The 23,137-nt window shown below is 54.3% G+C and overlaps 3 protein-coding genes across 4 annotated transcripts in view; 1 reads left to right on the top strand and 2 right to left on the bottom strand.

Annotated features, from left to right (window-relative positions):
* Nucleotides 1-232, bottom strand: part of LOC102422314 (tubulin alpha-3 chain-like) — a 12,051-nt gene extending 11,819 nt beyond the window's left edge. The window contains exon 1 of the mRNA XM_006099526.3: nt 142-232. The gene's annotated coding sequence lies outside the window, so the exon portion shown is untranslated. The remainder of the gene's footprint in view (nt 1-141) is intronic.
* P2RX6 (purinergic receptor P2X 6) lies at nt 176-8,501 on the bottom strand. 2 transcript variants are annotated; one of them, XM_023763194.1, is made up of 11 exons: nt 8,359-8,436; nt 7,469-7,619; nt 6,064-6,135; nt 3,048-3,123; nt 2,770-2,863; nt 2,615-2,695; nt 2,393-2,534; nt 2,195-2,304; nt 848-941; nt 449-526; nt 176-362 (listed from the first exon to the last, which is right to left on the bottom strand). In XM_023763194.1, the coding sequence occupies exons 1-11, from the start codon at nt 8,427-8,429 to the stop codon at nt 345-347; spliced, it is 987 nt and encodes a 328-aa protein (XP_023618962.1). In that variant the 5' UTR covers nt 8,430-8,436; the 3' UTR covers nt 176-344. The 2 variants fall into 2 exon arrangements, 1 of the variants encoding a protein (XP_023618962.1); XR_002831828.1 differs by having other exon boundaries at nt 313-362; nt 449-762; nt 8,359-8,501.
* Nucleotides 8,502-9,466: 965 nt separating this feature from the next.
* LRRC74B (leucine rich repeat containing 74B) lies at nt 9,467-21,161 on the top strand. The gene is made up of 9 exons (XM_014465021.2): nt 9,467-9,608; nt 9,932-10,074; nt 10,478-10,610; nt 11,530-11,736; nt 14,720-14,829; nt 15,734-15,849; nt 16,944-17,022; nt 18,921-19,016; nt 21,006-21,161. The coding sequence occupies exons 1-9, from the start codon at nt 9,467-9,469 to the stop codon at nt 21,159-21,161; spliced, it is 1,182 nt and encodes a 393-aa protein (XP_014320507.2).
* The last annotated feature ends 1,976 nt before the right edge of the window (nt 21,162-23,137 follow it).

Raw genomic sequence — 23,137 nt, 5'->3', positions numbered from 1 at the left:
CACTCCCCAGGCAGCACTGCTCCAAAGCTGGAGTCAGGGGAAGGACAGTCTGCCTGGGAGTTGACAGTAGAATTCTCCCCACCACGCCCCACCCTGGTTCTGCAGGGGCTTCATCCATGTGGTCCCCCAGGCGGGACCCACCCTTTGCAGCCACAAGGAAATGGTTACAGGCTTCAAGAATGGGCCAGCGAGTGGGGGCCAGAGCCCGGGCAGGGCCACCCTGGCATCAGCGTCTGGCTCTCAGAAGCAGTGGCCATTGGGGCAGGAGCTGGGCCGCCTCTAAGCCACGTGGGCAGCCTGGGTCGGGGGTGAAGAGGCCGGCTCTGTTTGCTCAGGGCTGGCGGTCACTTCGGGGCCTTTGCCTGCAGATGAAGACATTAGGTCAGGGCTCTGGCCAACAGCCTCCAAGTGCAGCAGCACCTGGTGGCGGAGCAGGCCCACCGCTCACCTCCTCATACTTGGTTGTCCAGTAGAAATGGGCTTCTCCATCCACGTACAGCAGCAGCAGGTCACAGAAGAAGGTGATCTGGGAGAGTCAGGGTAGACCCATGTCCCGGCCCCAGCCTGCCCTCATGCCACCCTCCCCAACCCTCACTCCCAGACTCAACAGCAGGCAAAGGGGGCTCAGTGTGCATGCAGGCGGGTCTGGGCACGCGCAGTCTGCAGCCAGAGGGAGCCCACATCGGCCACACTCACCACGCCCAGCCAAGCTACTGCGGTGCCCAAAGTGATGGTCGTGGGGATGAGCCCAAACTTCCCTGCCTGAGAGACACCTGGGCTGAGTCTCAGACCATGACTGTTGCCTCCTTCCACCCCAGCTCTGCCCATCCCACCCGGCCCCTCCTACCTGCCCAGTAACGATGACGTCGAAGCGAATCCCATAGAGTTTAAGCAGGCTCCGGGCCTCCACGCCTGAGGCTTCCCACCAGTGAGTGGCTGTCCTGCGGGCAAGAGAAAGTCTGGTGGCCTGCTCTGCCCGCTCCCAGCTGGCTGGCCCTCCCAAGCCTCCATCTTGCTCATCCCATTGACTCCAAAATCCTGGGTCTCAGCTCTGTGCCCCTGCTGAGGACACAGGGGAAAAGCAAACCAGAACCTGCCTCTCAGAAGCTCCCTGCCCTCTGAGGGCACAGGGACGAGACATAAGAGTCTCTAAACAGACACTGGCCGTCGGTTTACATGAGTGGGGTCAGGTCAGGGTTGTGAGCATCCAAAGGGTGGAACTCACTCTCTCCTAGGAAGCAGGAAAGGCTTCCTGCAGGCGAGACTTTCAGGCTGGGTTTTGGGGTTCAGGAAGGAGTTCTAGGCAGAGACAGTAGGGCCAGTGAGAGCACAGAGATGAGGGGGGGAGGGTGTGGGCAGGGACCCACCCCCATAGAGTTGCAAAGGGCTGGTGGAGGTCAGTGAACCCAGGTATGTGCCCTTGACTGGGAATCAGACCCACAACCTTCAGTGAGTGTGTTTTTTTTTTTTTGTGGGGGGGGGGGGGGGGGGGCAACGCTCTAACCATTGAGCATACTGGCCAGAGCCTGCCAATGTTAAAGTTTTTGAGTGTGACAACATGGAACGTCCCATAGCGAATGTCCTCATTCTCAGCACAGTGTTGAGAAGGGTGAGTGAGTATCTAGATGTCTGCCACTTACTTTTCAAAGGTTGCATCTGAAATCTATCTAATTACTAGTATATCTGGCTCATTCTAGAAAGGAAGGGAGAAGCAAATACGGCAAATGGTAAAACAACAAACAAATAAAAAACTCTGGGGAACTCAGATGAAGAGTATATACGTGTTCATGATATTAATCTTTGAACTTTTTCTATAGATTTAAGAAAATTTTTAAATAAAACCTTAAGGAAAAAGTAAAAAAGCAAGCCCCCCCTCCCTATGCTGTGGAGGGGAGATGCTGAGGCAGGGTGGGGTGGAGGAGGGGCTGGAGGTGAGGGGTCCCAGTTATAACCCAGGTGTGGGGACAGATGAGGTGAAGGGGAAGAGCTCAGGAGGGCAGCTGGACAGGGCCTGTTCTGGGGGACCTGGAGCTGAGAATACCCCCTCCTGCTCCTGGGACCGCCCTCTTACACAGAGCGGAGCATCCAGAGGGCTGGGCAGGGGTGGGGTCTGTCCTGACCTCCACAGGAGGACAGGTGAAGGTGCACCTGGCTGAGGAGCAGCATGGGGCACTGGGGGCGGGGGCAGCGGCACCTGAAATTGTAGCTCCTCTGCTGCAGCTGGAAGGAGTAGTGGGGTTGGCAGTCAGAGCCCCCAGTGTCCAGGTTGCAATCCCAGAGGACATGGATGCTTATCGCACCGCCCTGCACACAGCACATCAATGTTCCACTGTCACATGGGCTGGGACCCTCTCCCTGAGTCCTCCCAGAACCCCGCCCACCACAGACCCACCAGCAAGGCCAGGTCCTCAAAGACCCCTCCAGCTGCGGCCACGAGGTCCCCAATGCGGAACACCGGACAGTGGGGGCTGGAGCGGGGGTCATATCGGCAGCGCTTGAAATAGGTGTTGTCCCAGGTCTCCAAGGCGTTGGATCTGAGCGGGTGGGGGAGGGAAGGTTAGGCCAGGATGGTGATACGGAGAGTCTGGGCCCCTCAGGACTCACCCATACTTACTTGGAGAAGTTGAACTTGCTGAAAGTGACGGTGTTTTTGATGAACAGTGTAAAGTTCTCGGCCTGGACCAGTAGGGGCTCCCTGTGGGGTGGGGGAGGTGAGGGGCAGGCCCTGCAGGTCCTGGCACCCTGCCTTGGGATTTGGGGGAGACTTACGTGGGCACAGTGTCGCTCTCCACTGGGCACCAACCCAGGATCTCACAGGTCCTGTGGGTCTCATTGAACACCACACACTGGCCTGTTTTTATGCCTTGAAAACACAAGACAGACTCTAGACCTGAGGTGGGGGATGGGTGGACAAGGGGCTATTGACAGAACGGAGACATAGAGGCACCACCAGGCCTGTACCCAGGAGCCACCCAGGGGCACAGCCTGCCCCCCCACCCCCAGCCCCATTCCCAGTAGAGGCACTGGAAGACTGGGCCCATGGTTACCATGGCTGTGTGTCCCTGTCTCCCCTTCAGGACAGTCTTCGTGGGCCCAGCAGCTAGCCAGCGGGATGGAGGGGTGCTGAGGTGGGTGAGAGCAGAGTTGTCAAGGGCCCAGTGGGTGATCCAGCCCGGCAGGCCACAGGGACCTGTCCCACCTGCCTTAGTCCCCCAGGGTTCTCTGAGTTTGGGGGCACATGGAAAAGCTGGAAGGTGCAAATAAAATGAAGTGGTCAGAGCAGGGAGGGCGGGCAGCCCCCAACCAGAGGGGTGCAGGTGCTGTATTCCAAAGCAAGGCAAGACTCCTTTCCTCTTGGTAGTTCTGTCCCTGGTGGGCACAGAAGTGGTTTATCAAGGCCCAACTCCTCTGATCACAATTCAGATCACACAACAGGGAAGGTGGAGGGACCCTGGGAAGGGTAAGTTCATGCTGGAGTCACTGGGTGTGGCAGACAAAGGACAGGGGCCTGGGTAGGGAAGTAGGAGGAAGTAGGACCTCACAGGCTAGCCGTGGGCAAACTACGGCCACCGGATCCGGCCCGTTTGAAATGAATAAAACTAAAAAAAAAAAGACCGTACCCTTTTATGTAATGATGTTTACTTTGAATTTATATTAGTTCACACAAACACTCCATCCATGCTTTTGTTCCGGCCCTCCGGTCCAGTTTAAGAACCCATTGTGGCCCTCGAGTCAAAAAGTTTGCCCACCCCTGGCCTAGACCCTTCCCTGCCTGTTCTTCAGTAAAACAGGGGCATTAATGCAGGCACACCGTCACAGAGTTGGGATCAGCCAGGAGGGGAAAGAGGTGAGCTTTCTTGGGGTCCCAGAACCTGGAGAGGAAGGTACCCTTGAGCATCAGGCACTTGCACAGACACGTCCTGCTGGGGCAGATGATGGACACCACTGTCCAGGGCACCCAGCTCAGGGGCAGCAGGAAGAACACAGTGTCAAGGAAGGGCTTGGGGATTCTGAGAAGCCAAATGAGATGATGGGACTTTTGGGGGGTGGGACTGTGCTAAGTGGGCAGAGGACAGTGTGGGGCCACTTGTTCTGCCCTGTTGTCCCTAACTGTGTCCTAAGTCTGCCCTTCTCCTCCACCCTGGCTGGGCCACCATGTCCTCCAATTGGACTCCATGGTGACCACCACCGGGTCTTGCCTCTGACCTCATCCACCTCCACCCAGCAACTGGAGTGGTCCATGCCATGTAGAGAAGATGGAGCACCCCTCCCCAGCCCTCCATGGCTGCCTGCCGCTCCTGTGATTGAATTCACCTCCTTAGTTCACAGGGCCCCTGAGATCTCGGGCCACCCCCTTCCCACCCCAGTCCAAGTCTAGGCCCCAGACCCACTCAGCAGCAAATGACCCTGGAGCTGCCTCACCTCACACAGCTCAGGTCCTTGCCCACACAGCCCTCTGCCCGGACATCTTTAAGATCCCACCTGAGCCTCCAGTCCCACGGGAAACCCTTCCTGAGGCCTCAGGCAGAAGCGCCTCCCCTGGTCCCCCAGCTGCAGCATCTGTCCCCATCACAGGACAGCCACTTTGGCGGGGCTGTCTGTGCAGGAGTTTCTTGAAGTACAGGGGGCAGAGCTTTTCAAGACCAGCACAGGGCCTGGCCTAGGGGGAGGCTTGGCAGGTGTTTGCCGAAGGAGCACAGTACATATGCTCGGAGGGACCAGATGGCCAGGACTCCTGAGAAGAGCTGGCAGGAACTCTGGCTCGTCTCAGGAAGCTGGGTTTTCAGATCAAATGAATGCTGTGCCCTGGCAGTTTCTTAGGAAGGGCCCAACGCCAGGACATGGGCAAAGAGGAATCACACGGATTCCAGAAAACACAGAACCATGGCCGCAGCAAAAATCAGAACAGGCGATAAACTGAACATTAAATAGATGTCTTCTGAGCATCAGAGAGGGAAGGACATCGTGTGTGCTTCGCAAGCATAAGCACATCCTTTGTGCACGTGACTCCCCTTCTTTGAGAGCAGGGCCAGCCGGGGACATGTGGTACCCTCGGCAACTGTGGTGGGACCGACATCCAGGGATCGGGGGACAGATGAGCACACAGTCCAGCAAGCAATTCAACGTTGGACTCAATTAAAGGAAGTTGTCACCATGGAGGTAGGTTTCCCGAGTTATATCCTGGGTCCCAATTGTTCAAACAAAATTTATAGCTGGGGAACCGTACACTTAAAAATGGTTAAGATAGCCCTCACTGGTTTGGCTCAGTGGATAGAGCTTCAGCCTGCGGACTGAAGGGTCCCGGGTTCGATTCCGGTCAAGGGCATGTACCTAGGTTGTGGGCACATCCCCAGTAGTAGGGGGTGTGCAGGAGGCAGCTGATTGATGTTTCTCTCTCATCGATGTTTCTAACTCTCTATCCCTCTCCCTTCCTCTCTGTAAAAAGACAATAAAAATAAAAAAAATTTAAAAAAATGGTTAAGATAAGCCCTGGCTGGTGTAGCTCAGTTGGTTGGGCATTATCATGTGCACAGAAGGATTGCAGATTCAATTTCTGGTCAGGGCATGAGCCTGAACGCATAAGCAAGAGTATGCTCTGCTTGCCCACAACAATGAAAACTGCCTGGGGTCACACCACTAGAGGCTGGGCACAGAGAAGGGGAGGTGATCTCCCAGCTTGGTTCTTGCTGTTAGAGCCCACCTAAGCATGGTGCCCAGCTCCTGGTGTCCCACTGACAATAGGGAAGTGCCTAGAGGCAGAATCAGGATGGGAAGGGGCCTGGATATCCCACAGAGAATGACGGTGGAAGGTTCTGGAAGCATACTTCCCAGAAGTCCAGAGTCCTGTACCCACAGGCTGGGAGGAATTGCAGTAATTCCTACCAGGCAGGGTGCTTGTGAAAACTACGTGAAATGATTCACAGAAAATTTTTATCCCAGTGCCTGGAATACAGTAATACATACTGAGCCCTCAGGCACCCTGGGAAGAAGGGAGGACACGGCTGGGGACCCAGGGCTGGAAGAGGAACTGGGAACCGCTGGAAGTTTTCGGGGCAACCTTACCTCTGGGCACCTGCCCTGAACTTGTTCTGGCGTCACAAGGAAGTTGGTCACCAAGAAGAACACATTCTCCCCCTAGAAGGCAAATGTCAGGGTTTGCGACATGGCTCCCTCAATGGGAGGGGACAGAAGCTGGCAGCTTGGTGTGTGAGGGAAGGAGCCCCGTGCCCAGGACAATGCCTCCAGGGAGGCACATTGAAGGAGAGATGGGAGGCTAGCTGGGTTTCTGGCCATTTCTGAGCCCATGTCTGCCTCTTTGAGACAAGTGTATTTTTCATGTTTATGCTCATTCCCTTAACCAGAATTTTCTAGGAGCTCTTGTTTCCAGGCACTAAACATCTAGAACTGAGTTGGGCCAGGCACATGCCCAGCTGGTCGGAAGGCAGGCCCCTCATTGCACGCATGGCCAAGGGCCAGGGTAGCAGGTGGTGAGCTCTGCCTGGGCAAATGGTGGCCAAGGACAGGAAGAGTGGCTGGCACCCGTGTGCTGAGCATAAGCGCTCTGTGAATTTGGGGGCATGTACACCCAGGAAGGGGAGGCAAGGGCTGGGCAGAGGTCTATGACAGCGGTCAGGACCTGGAGGGACTTGGTGGCTACCATCATGGACAGGGAGACTCCCCAGGGTGGGAGGCAAGGGCTGGCAAGCTCTGATGATGTCACCTGTGGAAGCTCAGCCTGACTGCTGCGTGTGCACCTGGGACCCACTCGAAGACCACAGCCTCATCCAGGTGTGGCCTGAGCAGCAGTGAAAACTGTTCGGCGATGGACAGGCTGGGGTGGGGGCAGGAAGGGGTCAAGCTGCGTCCAGCTTTTGCACTGGTGGATGAAAAGAGGCCACCGGGGAGAGGGAGATAGATGATTTTTCTTTGGACGTGGTGGGTGTGCACCCAGGAGGCAACTGTGCTCAGGGCAGGTGTCATTGGGGATACAATTTGGGCATCAGCAGGACAGAGGTGGGAGCGGACTGTGGACAATCTGGGTAGGAGAAGCGGTCAGAATGCAGTGTAGGAGGGGCAGCGGAGGAGGGCCTGACGGCAGCCCCCCCAGGTCAGGGAGGCAGACATACAGGAAGTTCCAGGGCCTGGCCCCCCATGCCCTTCCCACCCTACCCTCAAGCTCAAGCTCAATGTCAAGTTCCCAGACATTCCACTCTTCCAGATGCAGCCTTTGTAAATGTACTGCCCCTGGCCTGGCTTCCTGAGCCCTCCTCTCAGTCACCTGGAAACCTCTTACACATCCCCATAGCCCTGTCCAGGTGCCTCTCCCCTGTAAGGCCCTTCCCGAGCCCAGCCCTGTGACAGCGCCAGCTGTCATCACCCCGTCCGGCATCACATGCCTCTCTTGCACACGTGTGCTGCGACGGTGGTCTCAGGTGTCAGCACCTGGCGACAGCACTGAGGCACCCACCTGCGCCGGCTTCACGAAGTCAGCCACATCCCACAGCCGACTCCCCAGCTCCTTGATCTGGGCCACAGAAACGCCTTTGAGTTTGGTGATAACGGAAATCTGGGGGTTCAGGTCCTGTTCCTGGTAGCCTTTCTTGACGAGGAGGGCCCACCTGGGGAGGAGCAATGGGCAGTATGGTATGTCCCTGGCACACTGTGAGCAGTGGCCGAGCTGGACCCTACTTTCTCAGCCTCCTCCCTCACACCCTGTAGGCTCCCAGAACCATTCAAGTCCCCTACTTCCTCTCCATGCTCATCCCCATCACGTCCCCCCTCCGCCCCCACAACACCCTGCACAGGCTAGAAGCACAGGCCATGCTGCGGAGACCCGGTGCCCATATGGTGTCTCCTATTAGGCACTCATGGGCTTGGAGATGCCCCCTACCAATTCTTTCACCAGCCAAAACCCTCCCCCTGCCCCAGCTAGACCCAGCTTCCTCCTTAAAGATTCCCCTGACCGAGCCAGAACTGGTGAGTCAGGGGAATCTTAGTATTCTATCAGGGGAATCTTAGTATTCTATCGGGGGCCTTAGTATTCTAGCTCTCACAAGTGTCAGGGGCTACATCCTGCCCTGCCCAGGGCCTCATGGGCACGTGGTGGAGCCCATCCTACTCTGTGCCCAGAGCCCAACATGGGGCTCAGGAAAAGAGGCAGGTGGGCACACGGCTTATTCTTGCGCCCACTGGCCCCTATACAGACAGAAATCCTTCCTCTGCCTACCCACTACCCTGTCCCAACCTGCCCCGGCCTCCACTACCACCAGCCCGGCCCCTGAAGAATCAAACCCTCAACCCTCAGCCCAGCAGGACAGTCATGGTCCTTCAGCCAACGTGGCCAGGAGCCGCTCTTACCCTACCACGTAGACCAGAGCCCCGAGCTGCAGCAGCCTCTGCAGGACGCCCACCCGCCAGTTCCTGGTCATCACATACTTCTCGGTCTTGTAATCCAGAAGCCCCCAGTCTGCCAAGGGCCCCGGGGAGCCCATGCTCCCAGCTCCTGCTGGCTGCTGGGGCACATGAGTCAGCAGAGCAGCTGCAGTCACAGCTGAACAGGAGATAAAGCAGGAGCCCAAGAAGGACCTGGCCAGCAGCTATTAAAGGGACAGGATCCACTCGGGGCAGGATCCAGCCTCCCCTCTCACCTCCCAATCATGGGTTCAGTCCCAGCCCCCAGCTGCCCTGGGCCTCTCCAGACGCCCTCTGCCAGACCCTGGGCACACAGAGAGGAGCAGCCCCTGTCCCCTGCCCTCTGGCCTCACTTCCTTGGGTGATGAGGGGATGATTGATAGGTGGTATAGGTACCGTGAGAGGTACTGGGGGTTGCAGGGGTCCAGAGGAAGGGCCAAGGAAAGCTTCAGAAAGAAGTGACCTCTGAACCCACACTTGAAGATTCTGAAGTTCAACCAAGTTGGGGAGGAACGTTCCTGGTGGAGGAAGCTGCATATACGACGCTAGAGCATGACAGAACTGGGACCACAGAGAGCGTGACTGGCTTGAGAGGAGGGTGGCCAGGCTCTGCAAGGTTCCCCAAGCCTTCCTGTGTAATGCCCTCCTCACAAACTGCCCACATCCCCCAAGCGCAGGAACTAACAGCCCAGAGTCAGGAACCTCCTCCAGCCGTGGGAAGGGGGGCGATGCTGGAACCGCGTGAGATGGCAGGGAGAAGAAGCACCCGCAAAGCGCCCCCCACCCCCCACCCCCCTTGCACTCAAGGTCTTGTCCGCCTAGCTAAGAGCGGACTCAAGTTCAGAGCAGACTAGAGGCGGTTTCTGCAGCAACCAACAACACCAGGTTGCCCGGGTGACTGCGTCGGTCTCTATTTGCTGCAACAGAAGCCTGTTCGCTGCACACCACATGCAATTGGTTGGTGAGGTCGGAGGGTCCGCCCAGATTCCCTGGCTAATGATGTGGTGTGTGTAGTCCTGACATCGGTGCCCGCAAATGCAAAATGGATATAACCATGAGGGGCCCCTGCGAGAAGTCTGGGGAGAGTGAAGAACAGGAGAAAGAGGTGGCGGCGGCTACGGCGGCTGGGCGTCCTGCAGGGGTCCCGGAGGCTGAGGATTCAGACACAGATTCAGACTCTAACCTGGAGACGGAAGGTGCCTCTGGGCAGGGCCTGCTAGGCTGGTCTCACCTTTGGGGCTTCTTTGGCAGGAGTGGGAGGGACAGGCTGGGATCAAGTGGACAGGGGCCCTTGTCCAGCAGAGCAGGGAGCTCATCCCTCCGTGGGACACCTTCAGCATAGCCGGTGGCGGCAACTCCCTGTGCCTTCCCTACAGTGCTCCTGGGGCATCAGAAGCTCCACTATTAGAACACGCTGCAGAGTGAAATGCTGGGCGGTGACAGAGGACAGGGGAACCCTTGGAAGGTGGCTGGCTGTGCCTGAAGAGGGATCCACATTCTTCTCTCTGTCTCCTACTAGGCACCCATGGGCTCAGAGAACTGGTCAAGGACACCCTCTACCTGAGGTCTTGCCGGGCCCACGGTGCCGTGCCCGTTTCCCGCTTTCTGCGCCAAGGGAGAGCCCCAGAGCTGAATCTGCGGCACCGTGGCCTGGGGCCCCAGGTAGCCCTGGAGGGACCTTGGGGCCAGGCTTGTAGGGACAGGACCTGGGAGGCAGCAGCCTGGGTGTAGCCCCCTTCCTGAGCCTGTCCCAGGCATGTCCCACCTAGGTGGGTGACAGGTGAGATCAGGGCTTTGAAAGAATTCAATCAGGGCTGGGGAGCCTGCAGTGGGCACCTAGCCTGCTGGAGGGGGGGAATCAGGAAAGGCTCCAGGAGGTGGGATCTAGGTGGAGCCTAGAACGAGAAGCAGGTGTCCCCTGGGCATGTGGAAAAGGGAGGGCCTTCCAGCTGGAAGGCACCAAGTGGGCTGAGCCCTGGAAACATGAGCCAAGGTAGCAGCTATCTACGTCTGGGGCCTTCAGCCCAGGGAAGGATCAGGCCTTTCAGGCCCCTCTCTGTCCTAGGGGGCCCGGGCTCTGGCTCCTGCACTATCCTCCAATCCCTATGTCAAGCGGCTGGACCTTCGGGACAACGGGCTCCGTGGGGCCGGCGCAGAGGCCCTGGCGCACGCCCTGAGCAAAAGCAGCAGCATCTGTGGTAGGTGGGCAGGCTTGAGTCCTCCCTTTTCTGAGGGGTGTACCCTGCCCCCAGAGCTTCTCACCTGGGACCTGCTGGTGTTGCTGGGGAGGGGACCTCATCACAAGGGTGGAGTTACCTTCTGTGGTTCACCCAAAGCTGATGCCACTCCTTTCCTGACCAACCCCACGCCACCCACTCACCTCCTCCCCTGGCCGGCACACTCTTCATGTGGTGGCCTCCCAGTGCCTGAGCGCAGGTGGGAGAGTCCTTTGACACACAGGTAGGGGCTAGGCAGGGTGAGAGGAGGGAGGGTTGGGTGGGTGTTTGGTGGGACTGGATCCAAATGCTGCCTCTGCCATTAATAAGAAGGGTGACCCTGGGCAAGAAGCTCAACCTTGTTGAGCCTCAATTTCCAATCTGTGAAATGGCACAACAATACCACTTAGACTTTGGAGATGTGGTGAGAATCAGTGAAACTGCATGTGGCCCACATAAGTGATGAGTGTCTGGCCCACATAGGTGCTCTGAGCATGACCACTTAGACAATAATTGTCAGTCCCCAGAAATATGGCAGTGAGAGCTTCTGGGAGGGGGGGCCTGTATTACTACCAGGCTCAAATGACAACAGGGTGGCCACATCTCCACCACAGGCATTCTCCATAGCAACAGGAAGTAGGTGGTTTTAGCTCCTTGACAAAGAAGCTCATGGACACATGGGGTAGGAATGGGCAGCAGGGAAGCTACCTGGGGCCTGAGAAAACCCACCTGATAGGTGCCGGAGTCGCCATGCACAGCCGTAGCGACTCCCTGGACGACAGTACGGCTACAAAGCCCCTTTGCCACCTCTAGCACACTGGAGGTTTAGGGGATGAAATAGGGTGGAGGAGGATGGCGCCTGGCTTTGAATTCCACTGACAGGAGTGGTGCCAACCCCCAGATGTGGACCTGTCGGAGAACCAGCTGGGAGCGGTGGGAGCCCAGGCCGTCTGCGCTGCCCTCATGGCAAACCCTGCCATACAGAAGGTACAGCTGGCAGGGAACAGCCTGGAGGAGCAGGCAGCCCAGTACCTCGCTGAACTGCTGCTGGCCCACACGGGCCTGAAGTCCCTGGACCTGAGCTATAACCAGCTAAATGACCAAGCAGGTAATACCCGGCCAAGGCCACCATGAGCCACTTGAGCTCCTCTTCCTGGGGCAGAGGTGGGTGGAGGGTGGCAGGACCCATCTGAGCATCCATGCTCTGGCTCCTGCTCCTCAGGTCCCACAGAGACCTGCCCCTTTCCCACTCCTTCCACACAGGACTCTTAATCCACTCCACGAATATCTCACTGCTTGCTGCTACATGTGTTGGGAGCTGATTGGGCCACTAAGAATCTAGCCATGAACAAAATAAAGGCCCTGGCCTCAAGGAACACATATTAACAAGATAACTCTCCATAATTATTGATGCTACAAAAGAAACAAACAGGGCATGATTCTAGAGAAAAATGGGAACCACCCATTAGAGGGGTGGCCGAGGTGGCCTCTGTGCAGAGATGACATTTAAATTGAAATGAGCAGGGTGGGGAGGAATCAGCCATGGAAAGGTCAGAGGGAAAGCATTTCATGCAGAAGGACAATAAACATGCAGGCCTATTACCCAGACTGGCAGACATCAGTGAGCCAGGGGAGAGTGGCTAGGCCGTGGGATAGAGAGGCAACAGGGGGCTGAAGGGCTACAAAACATGGCAAAAGGCATGAAGATTTTATTCTAAGTGCTGTGGAAGACATCAGTGAGATTCCTTGGCCTTACTACTTTCTCTCATGCTCCAGGGCCATTGCATGGGCTGTCTGCTTTGCCCAGAACATGGCATTTGACCTGCCTGCCCCCAACCACTCCAATAAATTATAAGAATCCCCTGGGACCCTGGGTTAGGAATACAGATCCCTGGGCACCTGCTGAACCAGACTTAGGGGAGGGGATGCATCTGTGTCTTTACTGGAAGACCAGGAGATTTGTCTGGTCCAGAAAGTTTGGGAATCACTGCTCTGTCTCAAGCTGCTTAGAGTGAGTGGGGTGGCACAGCCTTGGCCTGTGAGAAACAGCCCTAGAATTTAACAGCCAGAATGTCAGTTTGCCTTCTAAGAAAATTATTGTGAGACGCCAGTGACAAACTTTCAACAAACTAAATATAGGCATCCCTCTGGGTAGGCATCCCTCTGGGCCTGCACCAGAAAGGTGGCCAGGATGGAGGGGCTGGAAGCTAAGGCCCTGCAAAGGCTACACAAATATGGAGCTGGGTCCCCCGCTTGGAAGAGGACAGACATAGTGGGGTCATTTGTTCCCCCGAGAAAGGATCTGACTCCCTTGAGGGGTGAAGGAGCTTGGGCCTCAGTCTCCCCACATGACCCATGGTAATGGTCGCATTGGAACTACAAGAAGTCAATTCATACATGGGTGTAGAAGAAAATTCTCACCCCCCAGCCGTTCAACAAAGTAGGGGCTTCCCTACAACATGAGGGACCACCGCCCTCTTCTCCCAGCCCTGGAAGTGTCTGAAGAAGAGGAAAGTACCGTATCTGAGAACCCGCATACCTGCAGGAGTCAAACCCAGTCCTGGGTGGGGTCTGGAATCCCAGCACACATAGTACAGGGAGTCTTTGCTGTCTCTCAGTTGCTCTCCAAGGTGCTACAGGGTCTGCTGGCCAGTGTTCTGGCTGAGCGCTCTGCTCAGTTCATCTTTTTTCATCTGTGCATTTCTTCAACCCAGCCTTACTAGACCTGTGGGAGTCAAATTAAGATCCCTGTGGGACTCCCAAGCTGATGAGGGAGACACACTAGGCAGAGAGCCTGGAAGGATGAAAGCTGTCAACACGAGGCCCAAGGTGGCCCAGCCCAGTGGGTAGGAAAGGCTTTCTAATGCTAAGAGCTCAGGTTAGAAGGATGAGGAGCTGTTAGCCAGGTGAAGAGGGAGCTCAACAATTCCACGCAGGGGACAGCCAGGAGGGGAGTTGGTGCTGGCACTTTTGAGACCTAGAAGAGGTCAGACTGGTTGAGTGTCCACAGAGTGAAGAGCGGGGTGGGCGGGTGGCTAGGGCTTCTGTCCACTTAACATACGAAATATCTTTTTGGGTTTCTCACTCTACACACCGCCCTCCACCATTTCCTTTCTCTACCACCACCGCCTTCTCTCCACTACAACTGTGCCAGTCTTGTCACCTCTAGCCTAGACCATGGCATCAGGCTTTCAACTAGTCTCTCACCCTCTCATATTTGCCCCCACCAACCCTAGTCCACTCCCTACACCCACTAAGGAATCCAGCCTTGTCACCACCCCCCAGGCTGTTATTGTGTGTGTGTGTGTGTGTGTGTGTATGTGTGTGTGTTTTAATCCTCACCTGAGGATATTTTTCCATTGGTTTTCAGAGAGAGTGGAAAAGAGAGGGAAAGACAGAGAGAAACATCAATATGAGAGAAACACATTGATTGGTTGCCTCCTGCACACACTCTGACCAGAGCCCAGGCAAGGTAGGAGCCTGCAACTGAGGTACATGCCCTTGACCAAATTTGAACTCAGGACCCTTCGGTCCGCAGGCCAGATCTCTATCCACTGAGCTAAACTGGCCAGGGTCAGCCTTGTCACTTCTTAAAGCCCTCCCTGCCTCTTCACCAATGATAGGGCAGTGCCCAAGACTCTTGGCCTAGCATTCAAGGCCTCTTAGCACCTCTTAGTTGCCCATCACTCCTACCTCATTTCACTGGCTTCCCCTCACCCTGCCCAGTGCCAGGCCTGCGTGCATTTCCACCAGTGCCCCATGCCCCCTGTGTACATTTGGTCTTTCCTTGTCTGCTCTCCTCTATGTGTGCAGACATTCAAGGTTATCACCTCTGTCCTCACTGTCCTGACCTCCCCACAAATAGGATTAGCCCCCATTCTGTTCCTATGCCTCCTGTTTGTAGTTTAGAATAGTTCCCTTCCCATTCATTTGTACTTCTCACACCCCCCTTAAATATGAAAACCTTGGGGGCAGGGCAAGCCCATGTTGGGTTCAACTCTGTGATCCTCATGCCACACAGCGGGCATCAGGATCATTTTTTGAAGGGACGTACAGAGTGAATAAGAAGGTCTGTCTTGGTGTTTCGGAAGGGGAGACGCTTGGACCAGCCTTGGCAGAAAACACAGGACTCACCGAGCTTAACCTGAGCTGGAATCATCTTCGAGGCCCAGGCGCTGTCTCCTTTGCCAGAGGACTGGGGGTATGAGGCCCCCACCCACCCCACAGCCAGCCTGTCCCTTGAAGGCAGGTCTCCCAGGGAGCAGCTCCCCATCATTGCAGCTCTTCAGAGAAGAGGCTTGGACCTTTTAAGCAGAGCTTAAGGGATATTTTGTTAGGGGGTCTTTCATTTTTCCAGACCCATTTTATGACTTCAGTACACTGTGCCCAGTCTCACGTCATTTACTGAGGAATCCGCAGCTGATTACTACACACCTTCCCCAGACATCATAGACCCTCCATGGTGGGGGACACATGCTCCCTATGCACACAGGTGCCTCTTTGAGTGACACGCTTAGATCCCAGCACACATTCTAACAAGCCACCTGCTCCCATGGTTGTGGTCCAAAGGCCTGAGGAATGGGTGGCTGCAGTCTCTTCCAGGGTGGAACAAAACGCCTGAAATGCCCTCTGTGTCAGCTATCTTTTGGGGGTCCTCTTCAGGGAATGGCAGCTGCTGTCTTGCGCTCTAACAGGGGCTGAGCTGGGGTCCTTCCCCACAAGGTGACAGGTCTGTCTTCACAGCATCCCCACAAGCTCCTGTCCTTCTCCCCATCACAGCCCCCTGGGCAGGTTTCACCCAACTCTAGGCCCCTGAGCTGCTCTGTGCCTTGGGGTGCCTGCCCTCAAGAGGTCCCCAAGCAAGCGTGGGGCCTGCTCACTGCGTCTCTGGGGTCTGCATTCACGCCCACACCCACCCTCCATGCTGTGCTTCCGGTCGTTCTGCTCTACTGGTCACCATCATCCAAGCCCCGAGACTTTCCTGGAACCTCTGTCCTGCTCTCAGTCTGTGCTCTGCACCCTGGGTGTCCTGGGCTCGAAGGCTGTGGCTCTGGCTTTCTCCACTGTCGCTTGTGGTCCCATGGCTTTGCTCTTTTGTATCCCAGGCAAACATCTTCCTGAGAGTCCTGGACATCTCATACAATGGCTTTGGAGACCCTGGAGCCTCTGCAGTGGGTGAGGCACTTCGGACCAACAATGTGTTGGAGGAACTCAACATGAGGTGAGGAGCACGGGGTGCCCCCCATGTCACAGTCTCGGGGCCCATAGCCACCCTAGGGACCAGGGGCTCCGTGATCTTGCTGCTGTTCACCACTTCAATTCCCAAACGGATCAACAGTCTATGATGGGCTTGAGCCACAATCCAGGAGCACCTAGCTCCATCCTCTCATTCAAGGTCATCACTTATACTCTGGGCTCATAATTCCTACCACACAGGCAGGGGCTGGGAATTGCAAGTGTATGAAAAGTCTCCTCAGCAGAGCCTGATGTGGGCTGGGTGCTCTGTGTGAGTTTTCCTCCCTTTCAGAAGAGGAGCTGACTCTGATAAGTGGGTCCACATGCATGCTCTCCTCAGCACGTGGCTGTTGCGGGGGGGGGGGGGGGGCGGGGAGCCTGCAGTGTGTGCTGCTCCTCCCCGCCCAGGCAGACTCTCAGCCCTCGGTAGGTAACCGGAGGAGGGACCACAAGTCCAGAGGGAAAGAGAGGGACAGAAGCCTAACAGGTCATGCTGGAGCTGCCAGGGCTGAGCCCCTCCCAGGAGCTGCAGACTGAGCAGGGCCTGTCTGCTGTAGTCCTTCCCTCCCTTCCTCCCCGTGTAAGGAGCCAAGGCCAGAGGAGTCCATGAGAGATGCTGACATTTGAGGCCAGAGCTGGGGTCTGAGAAGTCAGAAAGAAATGGGACTGGCTCCGGAGACAAAGTGCCATGCTGAGGTCCAGCAAAAGGAGGAGGAGAGGACATGGGGAGGGAGCCGGGTGGTTTTCCGAAACAGCCGTCATGGTGATAGGTACTGGGGCCAGCTCTGAGAACACCTGCTGAGCTCTGAGGGCCAAGGAGCAACAGCTGGGGGGCAGGGAGAGAACCTCTCCAAGTATGTCTGCTGGGTGATCTCTCTGAATGCTAGGAGCCTCCAACGAAGGAGGATCACTATCCAGCTTTCACACCCTGCCCTGCTCAGGGTCCCCGGAGCATGAGTGGAGGCTGGGGTTGAAACCCTACCTAGGGGATGCACCAGAGGGGCCAGCTGGATCCTGGGACAGTCCGGCTCTGTGCAGCTACACGGAAGATAGCACAATGCACATGTTTTTCTGTTGCAGCAACAACCGCATCTCTGTGGTGGGAGCCCGGAGCCTGGGCTTGGGCCTCCGGGTCAACCAGACACTGAGGATTCTTGTTGTGAGTGCTAGGCTGATGGGGAGGCCCCAGCAGACCTGCCTGCGTCTGTCCACACAGATGCTTCCCCTGTCACATAAGCCCACCCCAGTGGCAGCAGGGAACACAGGTTCCAGAGCCCAGATGGGGGAGGGGGCCTCCTGCATTCCTCTTTTACCACGTCTTCCCCTTGCCACTCACTCACCCATCTCTAGCCTGGTGCATGCGCTTCTTCAGACTCCTCCCTGCTCCATCCTTCCCTCCCAGTGGCATCACCACATCTCCCAGCTGTCCTTTCTCCTTCTCAGCCCACCAGAGTGCTGCTCTGCTGCTGATGATTAAGGCACCCTTGCTTCCCCTTCATCTTCTCCCCTGCTCTTCCTCTGGCCTTGCTAGAACCCAGGATCAGCCCAGGTGCACTGTTGCCACTACTCAGACTTACCTGAGGCCCTGTGTGCACAGCAGGGGTTTCCTTCCTCCAGGATTGCCAGTGGGGACGGAGCAGCTGAGAAGACAGAGAAGCGAGGGTGCAATGAGGATAGAGCAGCTCCATGAGAACCACTGTGCCAACAGCATGTGCTCAGAGGATAGTACCACCAGCTCCGGGGGGGCATCCAGCTTTGCCTGACCCTCAACTCCCTCAACTGGCAGAGGAGCCCCCTGCAGCACTCCCATCCCCAGCCTGAGGCTCACTCCTCTCCCACCCCCTACCCCATCCCATGCCCTCCCCCTTTCCTGCTCTAGAACCCAGACCTCTCTAAGCTCTGGATCCAAATTTCCACCTGCTGGATGGTCCCCTCAATGTTTCATAGGCACATTGGGTTCTCAGAGTCCAACCTGAATGCATTATCTCCCTCTAAAGGTTGCCTCATGGTGTGTGTAGAGGGGGAGGGCTCCTTCTCATCCAGGCAGAAGCTTGTCCCTCCCTTTCCCACATCTTCCTTTCTCCTGAAGAGCTCTCAGGCTACCTGCTCCTCGAGTTTTGTTGACCTGCTGGTTTCTCATCTCTAGCCCTTTCTTCCCACCTGCTACCAGGTGACCTTTCTAAACCAGAAATATGCCTCTGTCCCTGCTTTAAACCCAGCAGAGGTTCCCTGGTGGATAAAGTCAAGCTTAGTATTGTGTCATTTGCAGCCAGGATATGGGCTCTGCCAACCTGCCTCTCCCTCCTGCCTTGAAATGTACTTATCTCACCTAAGCTCCTTAGAATTCTCCAGACATTCTGTGCATTTTCTTATTTCTCTTTGCCCCTGTTGCTCTTCTTGCTGAAATGCCCAGCTCCACCCACCTCATCTGTAAAGCTCAGCTCAGCTATTTGATCACTTTACCTCCCAGGTAGAGTTGGCTCACACTCACTCTCATTGCACTTATCACACTGCATTTTTATGATTTTTATGATGTTTCTTTTTAAAAAAATATATTTTATTACAGAGAGGAAGGGAGAGGGATAGAGAGTTAGAAACATCGATGAGAAACATCGATCAGCTGCCTCCTGCGTACTTCCTACTTGGTATGTGCCCGCAACCAAGGTACATACCCTTGACCGGAATGGAACCTGGGACCCCTGAGTCCGCAGGCCGACGCTCTATCCACTGAGCCAAACTGGTCAGGGCTATGATGTTTCTTTTTCCTCTCCTCCCCCAGTGGGTGAGCTCTTTAAGGGCAGGAGTGTGTCTTGTGTGTCTGCATCTTGGCATGTGGCAGAGCCAGGCACTGGGTAGGTACTCAGTGTCTATTTCCTCTCTTCCCTGGCCCTGAAGCCTCACCCAGGGCGTTCTGTCTGATGGAGACACCTTGTGAGTTGAGACAGTAGGGCTATCCTGAGGCACATCATCAGAGACACGGAACCCCCAATCTTCCCTTTTGGGGTGCTCTCCCGGCCTCCCAGGTCAGCTTTTCTCAGTTTTGTGTGTATTTCTTAGATGTCCAGGAATCCCATGCGAAGTGAAGGCTGCCTGGGTGTCCTCAAGTCTGTCCGGGATAATCCAGTGTCTGCCCTGGAACTGCTGGATTTCTCTGTAAGAACTTTTCATAAACCTCACCTCTGAGCCTCCCACAGCCCTGAGGTATAGTTAGAGGAAGAAAGTGGGGCCTAGAGAAATAGAGGCCCTGCCCGGATACATGGTGTGGCTGAGTCTCAATCCCACACCAGGCCTGAAAGTAGATCATAATGCCACTCTGGCTCCACTCCCAGGCCTGACTGCAGGTACTGCTGTGGCCTCCCCTCCGACCCCTGCCTGGGCTCTTCATGGGGTAAGAGAGCGTAAGTGGCTCAAGAGGCACAATGCTTACTGCTCACTAATATTTGGATTTGCGGGTTCAGCACCTGCAAGGCGGCCCCCTCCCCCACCTTCCTTGTACTGCCTGCAGGCAAATCATGGTGCTGGAAGACTCATTTGTGTGGCTGTGAGGGAAATCGGGACCCGTTTTCATTCAATTTTGCCTTTTTTAATATAAAAACAAATGTCACTCTTTTCTAAGGCAATTAACATTAAGGAGAGAATCCCCAAATATGAATTATTAAAAGTCGTCACAAATCACTGCTTATTCCACCCTGATTTATTTAAGCCCAGACTTGAATCAAAGTCTTTCCAGAGATATGTTTTTACAGTTTCAGTCCTTCAGGCTTGGGACAACTGGTTTGAACATCCTTATTCTTTCCTTCTGCCCCTAAATGCCTGGTCTCTTCGGCTCAAAAGCCAGAAAAGAGCTTGCCATGACCATGTTCCCTCTACTCTGAGAATTCCCGTCAGCACTGGACTCTATCACTCTAAAAAATAGAAAGATATATAAAATTGCCCTGCCAAAGTACATGCTTATTTAAAGCAATGCATGTTTATTTTCAGAAGCTTTTATATAATAAAAATAGAACAGGATTTGCCATCAGACAGGCCTGGAACCAAGTCCTGAGCCCATCATATGGGATCTTGGATCCTGAATTAGAGACCAACACTAATCTAGGTGCAATGTTCTGTTTTCCTATTCCTTAACTGTTACCATTAGTTTAATCTGACTCAGATTTTATCCTCAGCTTTAAGGGAAATACTTCTGAATCCTTACAGTTCTCATAAAACCTGCCCCAGAACTCAGTCTCATCTTTATGTGCAATGGGGCTAATATCTATCAACCAGGATCACTGTGAAAACAGAATGAGATGACAGACCCTCTCTTTTCCCCGGCCCCTGTTTTTCATTTTTTTTTATCTACAAGCAACATTTATGCTGAAAAGTACACATAGATTAAGGGCAGAGCTCAGTGAATTTTCACAAACAGCGTATGTCTAATAATCAGCCCCCAGCTCAACAAACAGAGCAGGTCCCTAGAAGCCTCCCTGGAGCCCCTTCTCTTCTTGATTTTAACAGTTTGGGGGGTGATACCACTGTCATCCATAGGGAAGAAGCTGTCCTAAGGAGCTTCTTCAAGACCTCGTGTGTGTGAGTAAAAAAGTCAAGTTCTCAGAAAGTGATCCTTGGTTTCTCCTCAGGGTATCCAGGTGCACAGAGAGTTTGAGGACCTCGCTAGCTCAGTGACGGCGATTCTTCCAGGGCTTTGCATAAAGACTGATGCCGGCAGAGTGGAGTACAAAAAAGAGTTACTGGCAGTCTGGAGACCGTCCCTATCAGCGTCTGCCCCTAAATGACTGTGGAGTGCAGCCTCACAATGTGTTCTTACCATTTGAGCAGGCTGGACAGCACATGTGGAGGTGTGGGGTACCCTTGGGGGCAGGAGCAAGAAGTTTCTTAGGCTCCAGCAGCAGCCTGGGCCTCAGTTTCCCCGGATTGCCCTTCTGGCTGGCCGAGAGCTGGCAGCTCCTCTCTCTGGAGGAGCCTCGCCATGGGGGGCGGTGTGGGGGCCCATGTGACTGTACCTCCCCTGAGTGCCCACACCCAGCACCCCATTTTGCAGAGGGGACACCGAGGTGCTGCCCATGGTGCCCACTGCCCCAGCTGCACTGCCCCCTCCCAGGGTCCTGCCCAGAGCCCGCAGTATCCTTGGTTTCTCCTCAGGGTATCCAGGTGCACAGAGAGTTTGAGGCCCTCGCTAGCTCAGTGAAGGCGATTCTTCCAGGGCTTTGCATAAGGTCTGATGCCGGCAGAGTGGAGTACAAAAAAGAGTTACTGGCAGTCTGGAGACCGTCCCTACCAGCGTCGGCCCCTAAATGACTGTGGAGTGCGGCCTCACAATGTGTTCTTACCACTTGAGTCTGCACTGAGTCACCATGTCAACCAGGTGGTAAGTCTCATGGAGCCGACCTTCACGATGACTCAAGACACCTGTATCCTCCTTTCCATCCCCAACCACTGCACGAACGGGGGCCTTCCGTTGTTCTCCCTCATTCCTGTGACGCGAAGTTGTACTATGTGCCGCGCACTGAGCTGGGCATGGGGCCAAAGTTGCCCAAACAAGTCTCTGCTCTGGGGACTTACCATGGGAGACAATGAAAATAGAAGGCGGTGTGCAACTGGCATTCCCAAACTCAACTTGCCATGATGCAGACTGTCACAACGTTTTGGGAAGGCAATTTATCAATAGGCACTGAGAGCCTTAACTGCCTGTGTCCTTTGATCCGGTGGTCTAACTAATCGGCTCTACAGAAGTAATGCTATTTATAATCACGAAAATTGGAAATAACTTAAATGCCAAATAAGAGGGGATTGGTTTCTAAGATTTGGAACTTTGCAAACATGGAAAGCCAAGTGCTCAAAGTACAGTGAGCAATTTGTGAAAATGCACAAGATTCATATTAAGTAAGAAAATCAGGATAAGCCGAAACCGGTTTGGCTCAGTGGATAGAGCGTCGGCCTGCGGACTGAAAGGTCCCAGGTTCGATTCCGGTCAAGGGCATGTACCTTGGTTGCGGGCACATCCCCAGTGGGAGGTGTGCAGGAGGCAGCTGATCGATGTTTCTGACTCTCTATCTCTCTCCCTTCCTCTCTGTAAAAAATTAATAAAATATATTTTAAAAAAAAGAAAGAAAATCAGGATAAAAAAAATCAGTTCTGCAAAAGGTTAAACATGGAGTTACCATATGACCCAGCAAATCCAGTCCTAGAGAAATGAAAACATATGTCCACACAAAAACTTGTACACAAATGTTCACAGCAGCATTATTAATATCTGCAAAGGGCAAATGCTCACCAACTGAAGAATGGGTAAATAAAACGTGGTATATCCATACAAAGGCAATAAAAAAGAGTGAAATTTGGGATGACAAAATGTTCTAAAATTGCCCTGTCCGGTGTGGCTCAATTGGTTGGAGCATCGTCCTGTATACCAAAAAGTTCCCAGGTTCAATTCCCGGTTAAGGCACATACCAAAGTTATGGGTTCAATACAGGGTTGGGTGTGTGCAGGAGGCAATGGATTGATGTTTCCCTCTCTCCCTTCCTCTCTAAAAAATTTTAAAAACATATTTTTAATATTCTGAAATTATGGTAATAGTTGCATAATTACATGGATATACTAAAAACTGGAGGCCTGAAGGTTTATAAATTTTAATGTTTTTAATGTTCTTGCATTTCCACACTTTCTACTCTAAGTATGTGTTATTTTCATAATCAGAAAAATAAATGGTACTTAAAAACACAACCTGATACAGGCTACAATTCAGTTGTGTGCATGGTGTGCTTGACGTCCTGAGTAAAGTGAGTGCTACATCTTGAATTATGACCCTCCCCACAATTCGTATCTTAAAAGCCCTGACCCCCAATGTGACCGTATTTGGAGATAGGAGGTAATTAAGGTTAAATGAGGTTGTAATGGTGGGGCTATGATCCAATAGGATTAGTGTCCTTATAAGAAGAGACATCAGGCCCTAGCTGGTTTTGCTCAGTGGTTAGAGCTTCAGCCTGCAGACTGAAGGGTCCTGGGTTTGATTCTGGCCAAGGGCACAGGCCCGGGTTGCAGGCTTGATCCCCAGTGTGGGACATGCAGGAGGCAGCCCGATCCATGATTCCCTCTCATCATTGATGTTTCTATCTCTCCCTCTCCCTTCCTCTCTGAAATCAATAAATAAAAATATATTTTTTTTAAAAAAAGAAGAGGCATCAGAAAGCTTGTTTTCTTCCCTGTCCTCTCATGTGAAGACACAGTAAGACACTGCCAGCCAGAAAGCAAGCCCTCCCAATGCTCCCCGACCT

This window comes from Myotis lucifugus, unplaced genomic scaffold, assembly GCF_000147115.1.
Source record: "Myotis lucifugus unplaced genomic scaffold, Myoluc2.0 scaffold_276, whole genome shotgun sequence".
NCBI classification, from domain to species: domain Eukaryota; kingdom Metazoa; phylum Chordata; class Mammalia; order Chiroptera; family Vespertilionidae; genus Myotis; species Myotis lucifugus.
This window is presented reverse-complemented; position numbering and strand designations above follow the sequence as displayed.